Genomic DNA, 18,011 nt, shown 5'->3' with positions numbered 1-18,011 from the left:
TGTAAGCACTGTTTCTACTAAGGCTAATGAAAACACTTTTGTCACGGCTGCTAGCTTGCTAGACTTACACAAGGCTTTCTTACTAATCTGAGAATGCTTTGGTGACTATTTTCATGGTTTGTTTCAGAAATAACACTGGTATCTTCATTTAAGAAGTCAAAGTGTCAAGCAGAAGATGTCAGACAGTCATTCAGTAATGTACAATATTCTTAAAAGAAATAGATTAACATCTCCCAGCAGCAATTTTAAATACTCCAGTTCTAAAGATACATGTTGCACTCCAGTATTTCTGGACAGCAGATGCAATGCATCAGTGAAAGATCCTGAAGCAGAACATAAGGAAGCAATGAATGTAACAAGTTTATCATTGCTACAGGAGCATTCTGAGCACGTTCATTCAAATGCCATCTTTCCTGTGTCATCATCTATTGAACGTAAAATGAATTCTATCTCCTTATCAGAAAGAATAGAAGCAAATAGAAGCACAGATTATTTTGAAACTCCTAAAGTGGGTCGAAAAGGCTCCTTCCTACGCAGGAGGCTGCTTTTATCTAAGACTGTTTCAGCTGGTACAACTATAGGGTGCTCTGAAATACAAACTAGTTGCTCAGGAAGCAGTGGGAAAAAACTCTTCTCTTGTGTTTTGACCTCTGAAGAAAAACTTGCACAAACTGCTTTAGATTCTACAAAAGATAAAAGTTACAAACCTCTGACAACTAGCACTTCAAAAACTGAGGACTCTAATCTTGATTGCCCAAAGCGGAGACTTTCTTTTTCACAACAAAGAACTTCTACGCTAGATGAGTCCAAGTGTAAGGATGCCTTATTGCTAGAACCAGAATGTTTATCTCCAATTCAGTGTCAGGATGTTGTTGTTAATAATGCTAATGAATTAAATGAAAGTGTCCTTATGACTGTTAGTGATGGGTTGCTTAGGACTCCTACCTACAGTGTGTTACCTGAGGCTGATAAGGGTAAGTTCCTGACTTCTATCAACAGGCTAGTAGAGAACTTAAACTTTGAAATATGTGATGCAAACTCTTCCCATGTTAAGCTGGAAAGTTACCCGGATCATTCAGTACCTGAGGACAGTGGATATAATTCACTTCATTTGGACAAATCGGGAGACTCATTGTCTGATCATGAGGGATCTTTCCAAGAGTTCTTCCAAAAATGTAAAGAAAGGGCCAACATCCTGGATAGTAAAAGAAAGACAAGAAAACTTGAACGAATTAGAAAGTTATCCACGCTTCGGGAGCAAGGCTCACAGTCGGAGATAGAAGAGAATCATGACAATCTTTCTACTTCAGCATGTCTGTTAACAGAAGGCACACACTTTGCCAGTGAAGATCGTCCGTTTTTAGAAGAACAGTCTAGTGGAGACCTAGGTGTAAGTCATGGAGATCTATCAAGAACTCCAGCTCTTAAAATAGCCCATGAAATTTGCTTGCGAAGGCGAAGATCAGACCAAAATCAAATATCAGAGAATACTGATGGAACAGAAATATTTGCATTAGAATATGTTCTTGCTGGACTTATTGGCAAGAAAATGGGCCTTGAAAAATTAGATATTTTAACAGAATTAAAATACAGAAATTTAAAACATGTTCTTGCTATAGTTTTAGATGCTTTGACAGTGGAAAGTCTATGCAGGTAAGTGTTACTGCTGTGTTGTGTGTTGTGAAAATGTGCACTTCTGCAAACAAATTAAAACAACTTCTGGAATAGTGGGTGTTGTCAATATAATTTGTCTGGGCAAATTAAAAAGTCTTGTCACCATTAACCAAGTGGTTCTTACTGTGTCGTTCTAAAAATACATTTTATGAAGGAATTAAAAAAACCCCAGAAAGCAAACAAAAAACCAAGCGTGGGAATCAGGACTTAAAATTAAATCTCAGTACTTGTAAATTTTAAGGTGTAATTACAAATGTCTTTAAGCCTAGAAAGTAATTTCTTCTGATTACAAGTTCCCTAATAATGCATAGTACCCATAACACATCATCTAGATGTTTTCCTCAGTCATTTCTAAGCAGAAAGAATTTTGCATCTGGAGTAATGTTCTAGGTTAATTTTTAATCAATAGAAACTGTCACTTATTTCAAAGAAATAGTGCCATATGTGTCATTAGTTACAAACAGAATAGGAGAATAAGTGGCAGTATAAGGGCATGGATGTTTTCAGAACACTTAATGCACAACAATGTGACTTTAGAATTTAAAAGGTAGTCCTGCTATTGTGACTTCTGTACCTTTTGTCAAAAATGTGAAAATAGATAATTTTTCTCATTCATTTATCCAGTGTTTGGGAAGTAAGCAAAAACTGGCGTGAAATCATTGTACAAGATAAAAGTGCAGATAAGAGGAGAAAGTCATATATAAAACACATGAAAGAAGCAGCTGGGGTAAGGTTCATCTCAAAGGTAATATTTTTTTTCAAGTGTGAAAGAAGACAGGTAAGAGGAAACATCTTGTAAAGCTTTGGAAATATAACTGAGAGACAGTTCCAGCATGAGTATGTGAAGGATTTCAACAGAAGAATGTTGTGTCTTTTATTGCTGTTTTCAGTTATGAGATACTTTTCTTCCCCCTCCCCTACCCCCTTTTTGAGAATTCTGTTGAATCTCTTCCTCGACTGATTCTGGCTTTGGGTCATAAACACTATTTGCCATGCTGGTCTTCGCTTTCAATTTCACCCTAGCCTGCTAGTAGGACCCACTCTAGATTAATTCCTGTTTATTTTCAGGATTGCTTGTAGCTAAGCTTCTTCATGTTGTACTTGTGAATATCAGAAGGATATTTAGAAGTTTTTTTTAAGGGGTCTCTAGAAAAGGAAATATATTAATAGAAGTATAATTTTAAGATTATCCCATGTGTGTACACACAGGCACTTCATTATAACCTTGTTTTAATTGTAACAAAACTTATGTTTGCTTTTGAGATGTCCTAATTTAGAAACGTGGGGACCAATAGAGAGTGCTAAAAGACAGTTGGCTTTTTACCCTGCTTGTGGGACTTTAATGTTTCCTGTCCCTTGTTCCCTTAATAAACATAAACATTTAATTAAAAGTACTTGCTCTATACATAATTTCCTTTTCTAATGTGTTATTGCAGAGGGAAGACAAAAAAAAAAAAGGCAAAATGCCAGCTTCAAATCCTAAATGAAGTAAAACCCTGATTTGCTTCCTTTTGTGTGGCTTTTTCCCCCCACTTTCTTTGTAATTACAAACTTTAACAGGAATATTTCTTGAACACTGAAGATGCTGCTACAAGACTTAATGTTCTCAGATCTGCTCTAAGGCCTGTTCAAGCTCAAGCTAGAACTCCTGTAGTACAAACATCACCTTTATACACGGAACTTGTACTCAGGAGATGCCATTCTGTTCCCCATTCAACTAGTAGACAGGAAGAATACGTAAAAGTGGGTAACTAAGAACCTCTTCCTTTTTGTTTTTTTTAGTAAACTTGAATTTACAAGAACTAAGTAGCTTTTCTCTCCCTCCTCTTGCTACAGGTTGCTAAAACTCTCTTAACAGATGAAGCTCTAAAACCCTGTCCAAGATGTCAGTATCCTGCTAAATACCAATTGGTAAAGAAACGGGGACTATGCAGCAGAGAGGCATGTGCATTTGAGTTCTGTATTTCATGTCTGCGTGCTTTCCATGGGTCAAAAGAATGTAACAGTTCATCTGCAAAACGGAAGAACAAAAAAGATGCTCCTCCAGGAAGTTCCCAAAGCAAAAGAAATTTGAAAAGACTCTAAATTTGTAAGGCATTTAAGTCCTTACATTTAATTTCTTTCTCCCTCCTCCTAAATTCCTAATTTTGTTCTTATTCTTCCTAAATATGCATTTTGAATGTCTTATTCAATGTGTTCTTGTTGACTTATTAAGGTAACTTCTTATGGATGTATCTTAATCAATTCAGTGTGTTTTTGTTTCAGAAAAAAGTGAATATTTTAAAACATTTTATGGCTTGTTTTATCAGTTGTGTAGCAGCTAGGTACCTACGAACTTCTCACATTTTTAAATAAAGTATCTTAAATGTAGTCTTCAATGTCTAGCTTACAGTACCTCATAGATGTTTAAAAATGTGATTCTTGTCTTAATGGCAAATTAAAGAAAATTATTTTTTTAAAAATCTTTTAAATGGGATTTATTTATTGTTCCCAAATATCTTTAAGTGGGGCACTAGGTACCTATGCAAAAATACTTCTACCTATATAAATAATGATACCTCAAAAGCAATATATTAGTAATCTGAATTTTACATAACTAATTATTTTGATGCTCTCAGCCTCTGTATTGCAAGTCTATAGAATAGAAACTTCTAAATCCAGCAGATGATGTGTGGATATTCTGTTGTACTTTTTTTTACAGAGGTTTGTTTTTTCTTTATCTGTAAACTTCAGGTGACGTACTATATATATTCATTTATCTAAACATGCTGTTGCATTGCCTTTCTTGTTGTGAACTTACCTTTATACTTAGTCTGACTTCTCTTCAGCTCCTAGATAGTAACTCATCTTCAGCTCCTAGATAGTAACTCATCTTCAGCTCCTAGATAGTAACTCATCTTCAGCTCCTAGATAGTAACTCATCTTCAGCTCCTAGATAGTAACTCATCTTCAGCTCCTAGATAGTAACTCATCTTCAGCTCCTAGATAGTAACTCATCTTCATACTTCTGCTTGAGTTAAAGGATTATTTACTGCATTTCTTTCTTTCCCACACAGTCTGTGGATGTTTAAGAGAAAGGACCAGGATGATTCACTTCAGGATGTTCACATCTCTTCCCATTTCTCGTCTCTATTGTGATTTGTAATTTGATTAGTACTTTTAGCATACATGATTTCTGGGATAGTGGGCTTCACACAGCATTTGGAAGGAGGAGAAAACAACATGGTTCCTAAAATGCCATAGAAGTTTTAGTGCTAACTCTATTAACAGAACATGGTATCATTAAATAAGTGGTAAACTGAATCTATGGGCCAGAAAATCATAGTTGTTGCATGAATAAAAGGATCAACAATTCCATACTTATTTGTATTTGCTAAGGCTTTGTGTTATTTTTGTCTAGGGTTAGACTGGTAGCACTTGAACTGGAACATGGTAAAAGGAGTTTATTTAGCATTTGTTCTAAGGGAACAATTGAGGGGAAGAATTTTCAAACAAGTTAGGGACTGTAGAGGCATGTGTCTGTATAGTTTTGGTTTGGGAAGAATGGCAAGTCATTACAGAGGAAGAGACTGCAAATGGGGGAAATTGCTAAATTATTTGATTTGTTTAATATTTGTGTTTGCTTAACTTTTTGCAACTTTTAGTATCCAAGATCTCCATAAAGTTAATTTAGTTCAGGGGACTGTTGGATTAGGTCTTTTATTCTTGGGTGTATAGTAACCAACTACAATTTTTAGAAATGTTCAATAGTTTCTGTTAAAGGTTAAACTGACATGATGAAGAGGAACTTTAAAGGCAGGAAGTTATATTACACATGAATCTGAATACGTATAGTTTGTTACTTTATAATAACCTAATTTGGATTAGTTTTGTTTCTTATTGAATTGCCAAATAAAATAGGGGATGATAATAACTGCAATGCAGAATAAGTACAGCATGTCAGACTGCTGTTGGCATTGCAGCATTTTACCATTTCTGAATACCAATATACTTTGTCTCTGATAAGAAAAAGAAAAGAAAGCTTTAAATGCATCCTTGAAATTTATGGGAGAGTTATGACAGACAGTGAGACATTTAGCTTGCTTTCTGATATGTAGTGTTGCAGGTCCAGTCCAGAAATACATGAGGTGCAAGCCTTGTTTTGAAAACTTCAGCAATAGTTCCAGAAGTAGTTGTGAAATGAGTGCACTTTTGAATGGAAAGCCAGATGGGGACCCAGTTTAAGAATCGGTTGTCAAGCATCCTTTTCCTTTGAGGGAAAAAGTCTGGTGAGAGCTGTGTAACCTTATCCAAAGAGTTTGCTTTTGCCAAAATCTGAATAATTCAGGGATAACAGGGGTGATAATTGCTTCTGGTGTGGGCATTATTTGTTTTAAAGGTAGAATCTCTGACACCTACACTGTTCATCTGACAAGGAGTTGCTTGAAAGGAAAAAATATTTTAACACTCTTTTGCAGCTTTTATCCTCCCCCCCCCCCCCCCCCCAGTTTTGGAATGTTTAAAACTTTTGTTCCTTCTAAATCTGCCTCACAAAAATCTTGAATCAAATGTCTCTTCAGTTAGGTCTGTTATGAATGTAACTATGCTCTGGTGTTTGGGTGAAGCACGTTCTCTACTGTAGTCTGCTTCCAGAGGTGGGGAGGAAGTAAGAAAGCCAGACTTCTCATCTATGAGTGATGCTCCTCTGACAGTAATTTTTCTTTTTTTTTACACCCCCCCTTAATAACATTAGCTTTATCCCTTGACATAAGGGAGAGATAAAATAGTGATATACTTAGTGTGTGGGTGAAGGATAGCACATCTAGTAGAACACAAGGTAAGTTAGTTATTGTTATCTAATAGCCTCTAACAGTTTGGATGAAAGGAATAAAAATTCTTTCATGATATTTAATTGCATTATTAAAGGAAATTAAGTTTTTGGGTTAGGAGAGTGGAAGTAACTTTTTTGAGGAGCTGTTAGTATGCCTTTTCTTCTGTATATCGTATCTTTCAATTAGTCTCCATCAGATACCACTAAGCTATTAGTCTGGACTTGAATGAAATAGCAAAGGAGAACACAGGTTCCTACTTTGGGGAGGAAAAATCCCTCACAAGACCAAAACCCAAACCACCATACCCTCCACACCAAAGAAACCCAAACAAACAATAAAACCTAAACAAAACCAATCAACCAGAAAGACCCAAACCAGACAAAACCAAAGCCTGCAAACCAACACCCTCCAACAACAACAGCAAAACAAATGAGAACTGTCCATGAGTGTTGGGTAGACTAGGGATTCATGTCAGGCATCTCTTCTACTGGGCTGAATTAATTCTTGGAGATATGAGATCAAGTACTAGCCCTTCTAGTACAGATAAGGATGTAGAAGTGGTCCTTTGGTAAAAATTGCAATGGGTAATGGTTTCATAAAGCATCCTGACCATAATTATTCTCAATCTCAAGAATTTAACTCATATTTGACAACAGGCTGTTGGAAAAGGAGGAGTGCAAGAGTCTTTCAATTTGGAAGATGGGGATAATGAGGTTACAATTACGTTCAAGACAGTATTTGGTTTGTTTGCTGCTGAAAACCTTAATTTTGCACTTTTATTTATCTTCAAACAGGCATAATATGTAATGGGAAGAGTGATATTGCCTACAAAGGATGTGCAGGAAATGCATTTAGATTTCTGAAAGTGAAGGTCTGAGCCAAAGCTGTGTGTTTAAATTCTAAAAAAGAATTCTTAAAAGTAATCTTTTGCTGCTGACAGATGTTGCTGCACGAATTGTACTTCATAAATCTTGTTTTTGAGCAGCAACCATAAATCTCAAATGATCCTTGAGAGGGAAATTGAAATTATTTGTCTCTGATCATTCTTTCCTTGGTGACAAGTATGAAAGAGCTTAGGCAAAGAAGTTTTATGAATCTTTTGAATTGCTTATAGGGTAGAGAACGTCAGTGTGTTCTATCACTAGGTAGCTAAAAATGATGAAAAACTTATTAATTGAACTAAGGAGCTCATCAACATTTGTCAGATTATTTTTCTATTCCATATATTGGTTATTCATTAATACTCATTAGGCAATTTAGGCTATTTAGTTTAATTTTAAAACAGGAAGTTCCTTTTCTTTCTGCTTTCACAGGCACATGAAGAAATACAGGAGTGTTGCATTAGAAAGGGACTCCTGGAATCTAGTGCCAAATCTTATGTTGACTCATCAAGTTCTTTCTTAAAGGTCATGAGACAGTATTGTACCCAGTTTTATATTGGAGACCTGTTCCAGATGCTCTACTATTCAGTGAATCAATTGCCTTTTTTTTTTTTTCAGCTCTGCTATTAAAATGGGTAAACTATACATCTGTTCCTCCTCTTGGACTTTCCCCCCCAACATTATGACTCTGTAGTGGAAATACCTCCTCACTATTTATTCCATTGGCAAAAAAACTCTACCTCTCATCTTCAGATACAACCTGTATTTCATGGATTCTTAACTCTTCACTGTTTCCATTGCAATCTGTTCTTTGAATTTGCAACCAGTGTAAAACCAAATCAAGACCTTGATTTGTATTAGGGCTTTCTTTTCTCTAACAGAAATGCTTTGGCCAATGCATACTACATAGATCAGCATTGCTTTTATATGCCTTCTGCACACTCGTAGTTTAGTCACCAGATGCAGTGCCTCCCATGTTGTTCTCTGACAAATTTTGAAAAGATCCCAATTTTTTCCATAAATCCTTCCTGAACCTTAAATGTATAACCTCACACTTTGGTACTACTAAGCTTCAGGCTTTTTTTTTTTCTCTCCTTCAGCCTCATGGTGATTTAATATTTGGTGTGATTACATTGTATTTTTGGTAAATGCAAATTTTTTTTCAGCAGTGAATCTTATAGGATTTTTCTTGATGCAAAACATCTTGCAGATTCTGTTATTGCCATCGACCTCTATGAAATCTGACTGCTTCTTTGGAAAGATGTGTTTATTTTTAGCTAAACAAAAAACCAAAGCTTGCTTTTACTTTCTGACTTTGTGAGCTCTGACTAGTTGAAGTTCTCATTACAAAAGGACTTAATGCATTTTTGCTCTCTGTGCAGTATTGGAACCTGTCCAGACTTGTAAGAAGCCTAAATGCTATTAAGGCCTCGTTGAGCTGGGTGCTGCTCTCTGACTTGGAGACCGGGGATCACGTGCTAAAAGCCCCTCCAGTTTTTCCTTTCTGTATTCTAAAACTTATTCTGAAAACAGTTTTGTGAGGGTTGCTGCACGTTAATTCTGTAGGCACTTTCAACCTCTGGTAAATAGGATATGGAAACTTCCTGTATTTTGGCTGTTTCTTTTCAGTTTTTGATCACGGTCAAAATACTGTTTCTGTAAGCAGTTTAAACTTAGCCATTGTGCCATGACAAGAACCATCTGAAGTGGTAGGAGGATAGTAACTTCTAGCAAAAGAAGGACAGCTAGCTTGGAACCAAGAGTGCCCTAGAAAAACATAGTAATGCTTGCTGGAAGTTATCATTTGAAGCTGCAAGATTTTTGCAATTTGTCAGCAGTTGTGCAGTGCTCTTCCATGTTAGCAAAAATGTTAGTTATCATCCTTAAGTACTGCTATTGCCAGAAAGGAGGATTCCTATCTCTAAAAAAGTTCCCCAAGTACTGAATTGTGTGTAATAGGTTACTTGAGGCCTGAGGAGTGCATCTCCTTGAAATGCCTTTTTCTGCCAGGACACAGTAGCTCCGTACTTAGCCCCTATGCAGACCACTGGCATACAAAATGAAGTTTTCCTCTGGCATGAATTCATCATGTTTTCATGATGCACATTTCAATAGATTAGATGTTACACAAGTTGTGGCAACAGCAACATCTTTGGCCTTTAAACAGAAATTTTGGGTTTGTTGAGGAAATTCTCCAATCCTTGGAAAAACTTTGTACAAAAGCACTCTCACAAAATATTGGAATTTCAGTTTAAATTTTGCTTTATCCTTTTCCCAGTGTGCACTCTGTGGTGTACAAAAGTTATTCTTGGGATGCACTTAGCATCCAGTCTTGATGTTGGAGGTGTTTCTGACAAGAAATTGTTCCAAGACTCTGTATCCCAAAAATGGGCACCGTAAGATGAAGCACAATTTTTTTGTGAAGGGCAAGATATGGGTTCTGTTTTCTGCTCCAAACAGAAATGTTCACTGATGCACCATTTAAGTTCCTGATCTGGACTTTTCCCTTAGTTTAACTACATGTCAGAGTCGTCCAGGGAGAATGTCATAGAACACAGAATGGATAACAAGAAAACAAACTAATTCTCGAAATGCTTTGCTCAATTAACCAACTTAAATGTGAAACTCCTTAAGGTTTTAATGGTTTTCCTCACTGAAATAGTCCTCAATTTCAAATGCATAGATTCTGTTGATAAAAATATTTTAATCACAAGGGGGCACCAAAGATTTTTCTTACAGAACAGAAATTTAGTTATTTTTCTTGCTTTAACCCCTACACAGTAACTCAATGTTACAAATGCAAAATGTTTTGAATAGCTTAAAGCAAGTGTGGCCATAATTTGTGCCCCCAGGAGCTGCATACCAAAATCTTCAAGAGAAGAGTGGCATCCTGGGAAGCAATTCAGATGGTATTACTTCTCCAGGGCCTCCTTTATAGGGTGAAGCTGTGCTGGGCACACAGCCAGGTCTTACAAGCAAGATCACAGAACCACAGATTGGCCTAAACGGTGCCTGCTGGCTCAGTTCTTCTCTTAGCTATGGACTTTGATTGTCCAGCAGTCTCCATGCCTGCCTTGTGTTGGCTGCAAAACGTTAACACTCTCATGTTGCGGTTGAAGTATCTGAGAACTGATAATTTCAGGAACTGCACTTTCTGGAGTTTATCTCCTGACTACAGAAAGCTACAGTATTTTGATAATGAAATTCAATATAGTTTTACAAAGTACAGAAAATCTACGTGTGCGTCTTCAATCTGTCATGATTTTAAGTGATCACAGGAAAAATATTGTTGTGTGCATTTTAGTCATACTCGATTGATGTTTTGATGGCTTTGGTGAACAAGAATGAGAAAACTTTTTTTTTTTAAACTCTGAAGTGGGAAGGGGCTGAGTATTTCTGTGTAAGATAATTTCAACAGGATCAGAATGGCAGTATGTTTTTAGTTTTAATCTGTTAAATGAAGACTGGATGAGAATTTGAGAACTTAATCTGTTCTTTAACCAAGTACCTCTGGAGTACAGGAGAGCAATAGTTAGGAAAGCAGGGTACCCACAAAATAAGGCTGTAATTCTGTATGCTTTTCTGAAGCAGTATTGAAATTTTAGGGAGCACCTTTTAGTTATGGATTCTTATACTGTTATTAACACTTGTATTGACAAGTCTGTGTTCTGGAAGCTGCTGTACTTGAATTATTTTTTTTTGTTCTTCTGATATTTTTTTAAGTTTTTTTAGCTGGATTGGTCTTCCTGTCTGCTTTATTTTACAGCTACGCAAGCAGCCATGGCAGTATAACACACAAAGGTGAGAACTGATGATCAGTAGGATGTGCTGTCTTAAACAGAACTGCTGCTATCCACAGGCTTAATGCATCGGTAATCATAGAATCATAGAATAACCAGGTTGGAAGAGACCCACAGGGGATCATCAAGTCCAACCATTCCTATCAAACACTAAACCATGCCCCTTAGCACCTTGTCCACCCGTGCCTTAAACACCTCCAGGGAAGGTGAATCAACCACCTCCCTGGGCAGCCTGTTCCAGTGCCCAGTGACCCTTTCTGTGAAAAATTTTTTCCTGATGTCCAGCCTAAATCTCCCCTGGCGCAGCTTGAGGCCGTTCCCTCTTGTCCTGTCCCCTGTCACTTGGGAGAAGAGGCCAGCACCCTCCTCTCTACAACCTCCTTTCAGGTAGTTGTAGAGAGCAATGAGGTCTCCCCTCAGCCTCCTCTTCTCCAGGCTAAACAACCCCAGCTCTCTTAGCCGTTCCTCATAAGGCCTGTTCTCCAGCCCCTTCACCAGCTTCATTGCTCTTCTCTGGACTCTCTCTAGAGCCTCAACATCCTTCTTGTGGTGAGGGGCCCAGAACTGAACACAGGATTCGAGGAGCGGTCTCACCAGTGCTGAGTACAGAGGGAGAATAACCTCCCTGGACCTGCTGGTCACGCCGTTTCTGATCCAAGCCAAGATGCCATTGGCCTTCTTGGCCACCTGGGCACACTGCTGGCTCATGTTCAGTCGGCTGTCAACCAACACCCCCAGGTCCCTCTCCTCCAGGCAGCTTTCTAGACAGACTTCTCCTAGTCTGTAGCTCTGCACAGGGTTGTTGTGCCCCAAGCGTAGGCCCCAGCACTTGGCCTTGTTAAATCTCATGTCATTGGACTCTGCCCAGCAGTCCAGCCTGTTCAGATCCCTTTGCAGAACCTCCCTACCCTCCAGCAGATCAACACTGCCACCCAGCTTAGTGTCATCCGCAAACTTGCTAAGGGTGCACTCGATGCCTTCATCCAGGTCATTGATAAAGACACTGAACAGGGCTGGACCCAGCCCTGAGCCCTGGGGAACCCCACTTGTCACTGGCGTCCGGCTGGATTTCACACCATTTCCCACCACTCTCTGGGCCCGGCCATCCAACCAGTGTTCCAACCAGTGTTCCACCCAGGAGAGTGTGCGCCTGTCCAGGCCAGAGGCTGACAGTTTCTCAAGCAGAATGCTGTGAGAAACTGTGTCAAAGGCTTTACTGAAGTCCAGGAAGACCACATCCACAGCCTTTCCCTCGTCCAGCAGCCGAGTCACTTTGTCATAGAAGGTGATCAGGTTAGTTTGGCAAGACCTGCCTTTTGTGAACCCATGTTGACTGGGCCTGATCACTCGGTAAGAGCCTACACAGATAACTTGGATTTTAGTTAGGAAATCCTGGATTTGGGGACTGTTGTTCATAGAATCACCAGGTTGGAAGAGGCTCACCGGATCATCGAGTCCAACCATTCCTATCAAACACTAAACCATGCCCCTCAGCGCCTTGTCCACCCGTGCCTTAAACACCTCCAGGGAAGGTGAATCAACCACCTCCCTGGGCAGCCTGTTCCAGTGCCCAATGACCCTTTCTGTGAAAAATTTTTTCCTAATGTCCAGCCTAAATCTCCCCTGGCGGAGCTTGAGGCCGTTCGCTCTTGTCCTGTCCCCTGTCACTTGGGAGAAGAGGCCAGCACCCTCCTCTCTACAACCTCCTTTCAGGTAGTTGTAGAGAGCAATGAGGTCTCCCCTCAGCCTCCTCTTCTCCAGGCTAAACAACCCCAGCTCTCTCAGCCGTTCCTCATAAGGCCTGTTCTCCAGCCCCTTCACCAGCTTTGTTGCTCTTCTCTGGACTTGTTCCAGAGCCTCAACATCTTTCTTGTGGTGAGGGGCCCACCACATATGCTGACATCTATTTGATTGTAACTAAGACTGGGAAGATATGCATGCATTTAGTGTTTCTTGTTGGGTATATGCCACCTACTGCCAGATGATCTTGTTAAAGCATGTTTGGAGTTATTGATGTATTTTGTTACTACCTGCTGAAACTTCTTTGTATGCCTCTTCCATCAGCCCCTTAGTTGGCTAGGACACCTGTTAAGCCAAGATCAAAACCAGGCTTAAACCCAGCTACAACTAGCCCTAGAAAAAAAAATTGTCATGAAATTTTCTTGCACAACTAGAAGTAAGAAGTGGTTGTAAACTTACAAAGCTTAAATTAGTACAGCCAAAATGTATTACAAAACATGACTCCAGTTTATCTGCATGAAAAATATAGAATAGACAGTGACAATGCAAACTTTTGTACACAGTGCCAAAATTTGATGCATCCCCGATAGTGAAATCTGTGAGAAATAACTGTCATAATTTCTTCTTATCTGTATCTTATGTTTAAGTTTAAAGCTATGCTTTTGTTAACTGTAGTAGGGCTGCTAGCAATAAACTCTCTTCTTTGCTGTTAAACTTAAGCACCATGCCACTTTTTTTATCTTGCCTGTGGTTTGATAACTGTGAGCCTAGTAGTTCTTTTCTGATTTTCTTATTGTATTCACAGAATTACTTTATTTCTAATCCACTTCAAATTGCCACAATCTTGCTGAATAGTTTTTTCAATTAGTGTCTCTTAAGACACTAATACAAATTTTTGAAGGGATCAGAAGACTGCAGGTGGGATGTAGGTAGCTGGCATGTATGAGGTGGTAAAAGTACAAATGTGTATCCCAAATTGCTAAGTGGTCCTTCCAAATTCTGATTCACTTTCCAGATGTGCCTCTGTATTCCCTTTATCTTTTCCACGATTCATACTAAGTGACAGGAAATCAAACTTTATTTAAAGCCTTTGAGCTTGATAAAAGACCTTGTCCTGGTTGAATAAGGTTGAATAGGAAAAACCTTAGGCCACATGGACAAGTTAAGAAATGTTCTACAGTGACTGCCCAAATAGAGACTTTTGTAGACTTGAAGCTCTTCAGACCTGCATTCCCTCTGACAGTGTCCTCCACTAGTAAAAGGCTGCTGATGTTGGTAGACCAAAGCTATGTCGTGTATCTTCCTTTACTATTTAGGCTTTCCTGTTTCATTTTTAAGCACTTTATTTTTAATCTTCATCTAGAATGTTTCAGGAATGTTTTTTTCTCCTTTTGGAATTCTTTCAAGTGCTCCTATTCCAAATAAGTGTTTCTTTGGGTTCTGCATTCATTTTTTTTCCTGACAGCTACAGAATTGTGTTAAACTGTGCTGTGAACTAGAACTATCAGATTTGACAGACAGAGGCTGCACCACCACAACAGGCAGCTTCTGCCATTTTGTCAACACAATAACTTAAGGCTTTCAAGAGCCAGCTGTCTGATGACCAGTATGTACTTTCCTCTCAGGATTTGACTCCTATTTTGGCAGTTCTGCAGTCAATATTTGATTAGGTTTCCTAGCACCTGTTTTCAGTTTGAGATTGCTGCTTTCAGATACAAAAGCCAAAATGTATTTGGCAAGTAACCAAAAAAAAAAAAAAAGAGTAGTTACATTTAACTAAAGTTGGATTTCTGTAAAAATGTTTAGGTATTAAAGATATTGCATGATTAAACGCTCACCTCTATCTGAGATGGGGAGTTTCTATTGAGTATTGATGGGAATTAGTTCACAGCAGTCCTTGGTGATCACTCTAGATGCCTATCTGCATTTTTAAGAGTACTTGCTACTTTTTGAATGAGTAATTAATTATGGGGATGTTCATGACTTCACTATGACCACTGCCAGGAATCAAACATAGGTTAGCATCTAAAATCACAAGCGTGCATTTGTATATAATAAAGAGACCAAATTTATGTATTTACGTGAGCAATTCACAAGCAAGAGACTTGTTCACCCAGCAAGGTGGCAGAGCATGCACCCTTTTTTCTTTGTGTATAAAGTTGTCTCAGCAGTTTTGGTCTGGTTTGCCTGGGTGATACTTTGAAACACTTTCCCTGGTAGATGTGTGAAAGCATAAATTTCTAAGTGTGTAGGAAAGGGGCAATGAGATTAAAGTCTTGACTGAAAGTTCTCTGCAAATAGCTCTTCAGTAATGAGCAGAGGGGAGAGGAAGAAACCAATTTATGTTTTCCTCCCATTTGCCTTTCTGTGCCAGCCTTCTGCTAGATAACCATTTTCTCAAAATGCTAGTAATTTGAAACCTATCTCTAGACCTTTTACTTTCTCTTTGGCAGCACCTTTCTTAGACCTTATTATCCATCCTGTCTAAGTATTCATCTTTTCTACAATATCGGATGCTTTTTGCGCTTGATCGCGGTTTTGACTGTATTTATGAAACATACTGTATGTCTGCAGTTCTGTTAAGGTAAAAAAAAAATCATCAAAATGAAAACAAGAGGACAGAATGCAAAGAGAAAAATGCAGACAAGGAGGAAAATGAGCTTGATCTGTATATCTCAGCTTCATCAGCTGATGAACACTAAGCTGGTAATATGATATCAGGACTGAAACACACACAAAATATTTTACCTAAATGTGTGTTGCTAACTAAGATAAGAGAAAGTGATAATGACTGCTAATAGATTCTCCATGAGAGAGTATAGTGGGTATTTCCTGATGAGCTTAATCTAAAATGCAGTCTTTGAAGCACACAACAAAAAAAAATAAAGACTTAAGACTTTATACCAAAATATACCAGGTGACAGAAGGAAAGAAAAAGGACTTTTGGTTTTCCGTTTTTTTTTTTAAATTTTTTTTAATTGACTCATTTCCAGACTTTAGTTTTATAAGATGACTTGTGGCTTCCATTTTAAAAAAGATGCATTTGTCATGTTTCTGTTGCTGTTTTTTTCTTCAAAAAATGCTAGCAACTTGGAAAATATCATCCATCAAAGACTGTGTCTAACCCTACATCAGAAAGAATAACAGGCAGGAGAAAGGAGTGGAATGGACATTGGCTTAAACATTTGAAATAGTGAGTAGTCTGGTTATAAGACAACGCAATTTCATATACAATGCCATACTACCTGCAGGAAAGGTTTCACTATACATTTTACGGGCTATCTTGTTATGCCTATCTCTCTTACATATATTTTAGGTGTACCTCTGAAATATTTCATAATCACAATAGAACGCGTACTGATACATGGCACTAAGAAATCATGTGTTTATGCCATTCAGTTTTAACCTACTGTTTGTTATGTCTTATTGAACAGAACTTGCATACAGACAGCTTAAGGGTAGTTAATGCTTCATCAGAATAGCGGTAATGTTATTTAAATTGTCCATAATTCACTGAAGTTTGAATCTTCATATTTTGTTCTTTGCTTTGTTCAACATGCTTCTTGTACATATCAGACTTTTGGCTGAAATTATTATCTGGGCTAGAATATTATTCAATTTATTACTTAGGTCTTTGGAAATACTGTTCTTCTTTAAGTGAAAAAATCCTCACAGAACAATCCACCCTAAAAGGCTAATTGGACAGCTAACAACATTCCACTAAGAACAGAAGAGGTATTATTCAGGAATTTAGTAATTAGAGTAGTAATTGTGGTGTTTGGGCAGGCACCCTCAGGAGTGGGAATGCACATCTGGGGTAGACAGTGTAAAACACTATGTATTTCTAGGAGATGAAGCCATTTTCTCTGTCTCCATGATATTTAATTTGCTGCTTGATCGTTTTTGACAGTCGTCAGTTTCTGGACTTATAGGCTATAGTGTCCGAGAATGTGCATTTGTTCTGGTTTTACTTGCTTACGGTTTTCACTAAAGTCATGTATGCATTAAAATTAAACTCTTTATTCACAACTCAAGAGCATGACTGGAGATACTATACTGGTCTGTGAAAGGGGGCATAAATGATAGAGTTTGCTGAGAATAGGAAGTTGTTGGTGCATTTTGGGCACTTCCTGAGCAGAGCTGATGGATTAGGCTTCTGAAAGGAGCCCTTCATGTAGCTTGCATACCTGATATCTTGTACAACCGACCCCACTAGGATTTACGCCAAGCTACTGAAATTAGTGCTGTTCTGGAAATACATAGCAGTAGAAACTTTGAGGGAATTTTCATGCCAAAAAACCTGAAGGTGCCTGACTGAGCACTTTAAGCAGTTCTAGAGTCAGATACGCACTAGATAGAATGTTTTTAGGTCTCCATTGTGGAACGCGTGGAGTCCATTGAAAACCTTATAGAGAAGACTAAATTCCTTCTTTGCATACAGCTTTAGCTGACCATACCAGAAATGTGAATGTATCTTGTATCCTGGCACACACCCTTGAGCCAAGGAGTCAAAAACTGACATTAGAATAATAGAATCATAGAATGGTTAGGGCTGGGAGGGAACTTAAAGATTATCCAGTTCCAACCCCACTGCCATGGGCAGGGATACCTCCCACTGGATTAAGCTCCTCAAGGCCCCATCCAGCCTGGCCTTGAACACCTCCAGGTTGGGGCAGCCACAGCTTCCCTGGGCAACCTGTGCCACTGTCTCACCACTCTCATAGTGAAAAATTTCTTCCTAATGTCTAATCTAAATCTGCCCCCTTCCAATTTAAAACCATTTTCCCTCATCCTATCACTGCATCCCCTTGTAAAAAGTCCCTTCCAAAGTTTCTTGTAGGCCCTCTTCAGGTACTGGAAAGCCAATATAAGATCTCCCAGGAGCTTTCTCTAGGCTGAACAACTCCAACCCTCTCAGCCTGTCCTCATATGGGAAGTGCTCCAGCCTTTGGATCATCTTCGTGTCCCTCCTCCTGACCTGTTCCAACAGTTCCATATCCTTCTTTTGCTGGAGATTCCAGAACTGGACATAATACTCAGGTGGGGTCTCAGGAGTAGAGAGGCAGAATCACCTCCCTCAACCTGCTGGACACGATTCTTTTGAT

The 18,011-nt window shown here is 38.6% G+C and overlaps 1 protein-coding gene across 1 annotated transcript; it reads left to right on the top strand.

Annotated features, from left to right (window-relative positions):
• The first annotated feature begins 175 nt into the window (after positions 1-175).
• FBXO43 (F-box protein 43) lies at positions 176-3,759 on the top strand. The gene is made up of 4 exons (XM_069853133.1): positions 176-1,653; positions 2,299-2,401; positions 3,235-3,417; positions 3,511-3,759. The coding sequence occupies exons 1-4, from the start codon at positions 176-178 to the stop codon at positions 3,757-3,759; spliced, it is 2,013 nt and encodes a 670-aa protein (XP_069709234.1).
• The last annotated feature ends 14,252 nt before the right edge of the window (positions 3,760-18,011 follow it).

The sequence above is a fragment of the Phaenicophaeus curvirostris genome, chromosome 3 (assembly GCF_032191515.1).
Source record: "Phaenicophaeus curvirostris isolate KB17595 chromosome 3, BPBGC_Pcur_1.0, whole genome shotgun sequence".
Taxonomy (NCBI): Eukaryota; Metazoa; Chordata; class Aves; order Cuculiformes; family Cuculidae; genus Phaenicophaeus; species Phaenicophaeus curvirostris.
This window is presented reverse-complemented; position numbering and strand designations above follow the sequence as displayed.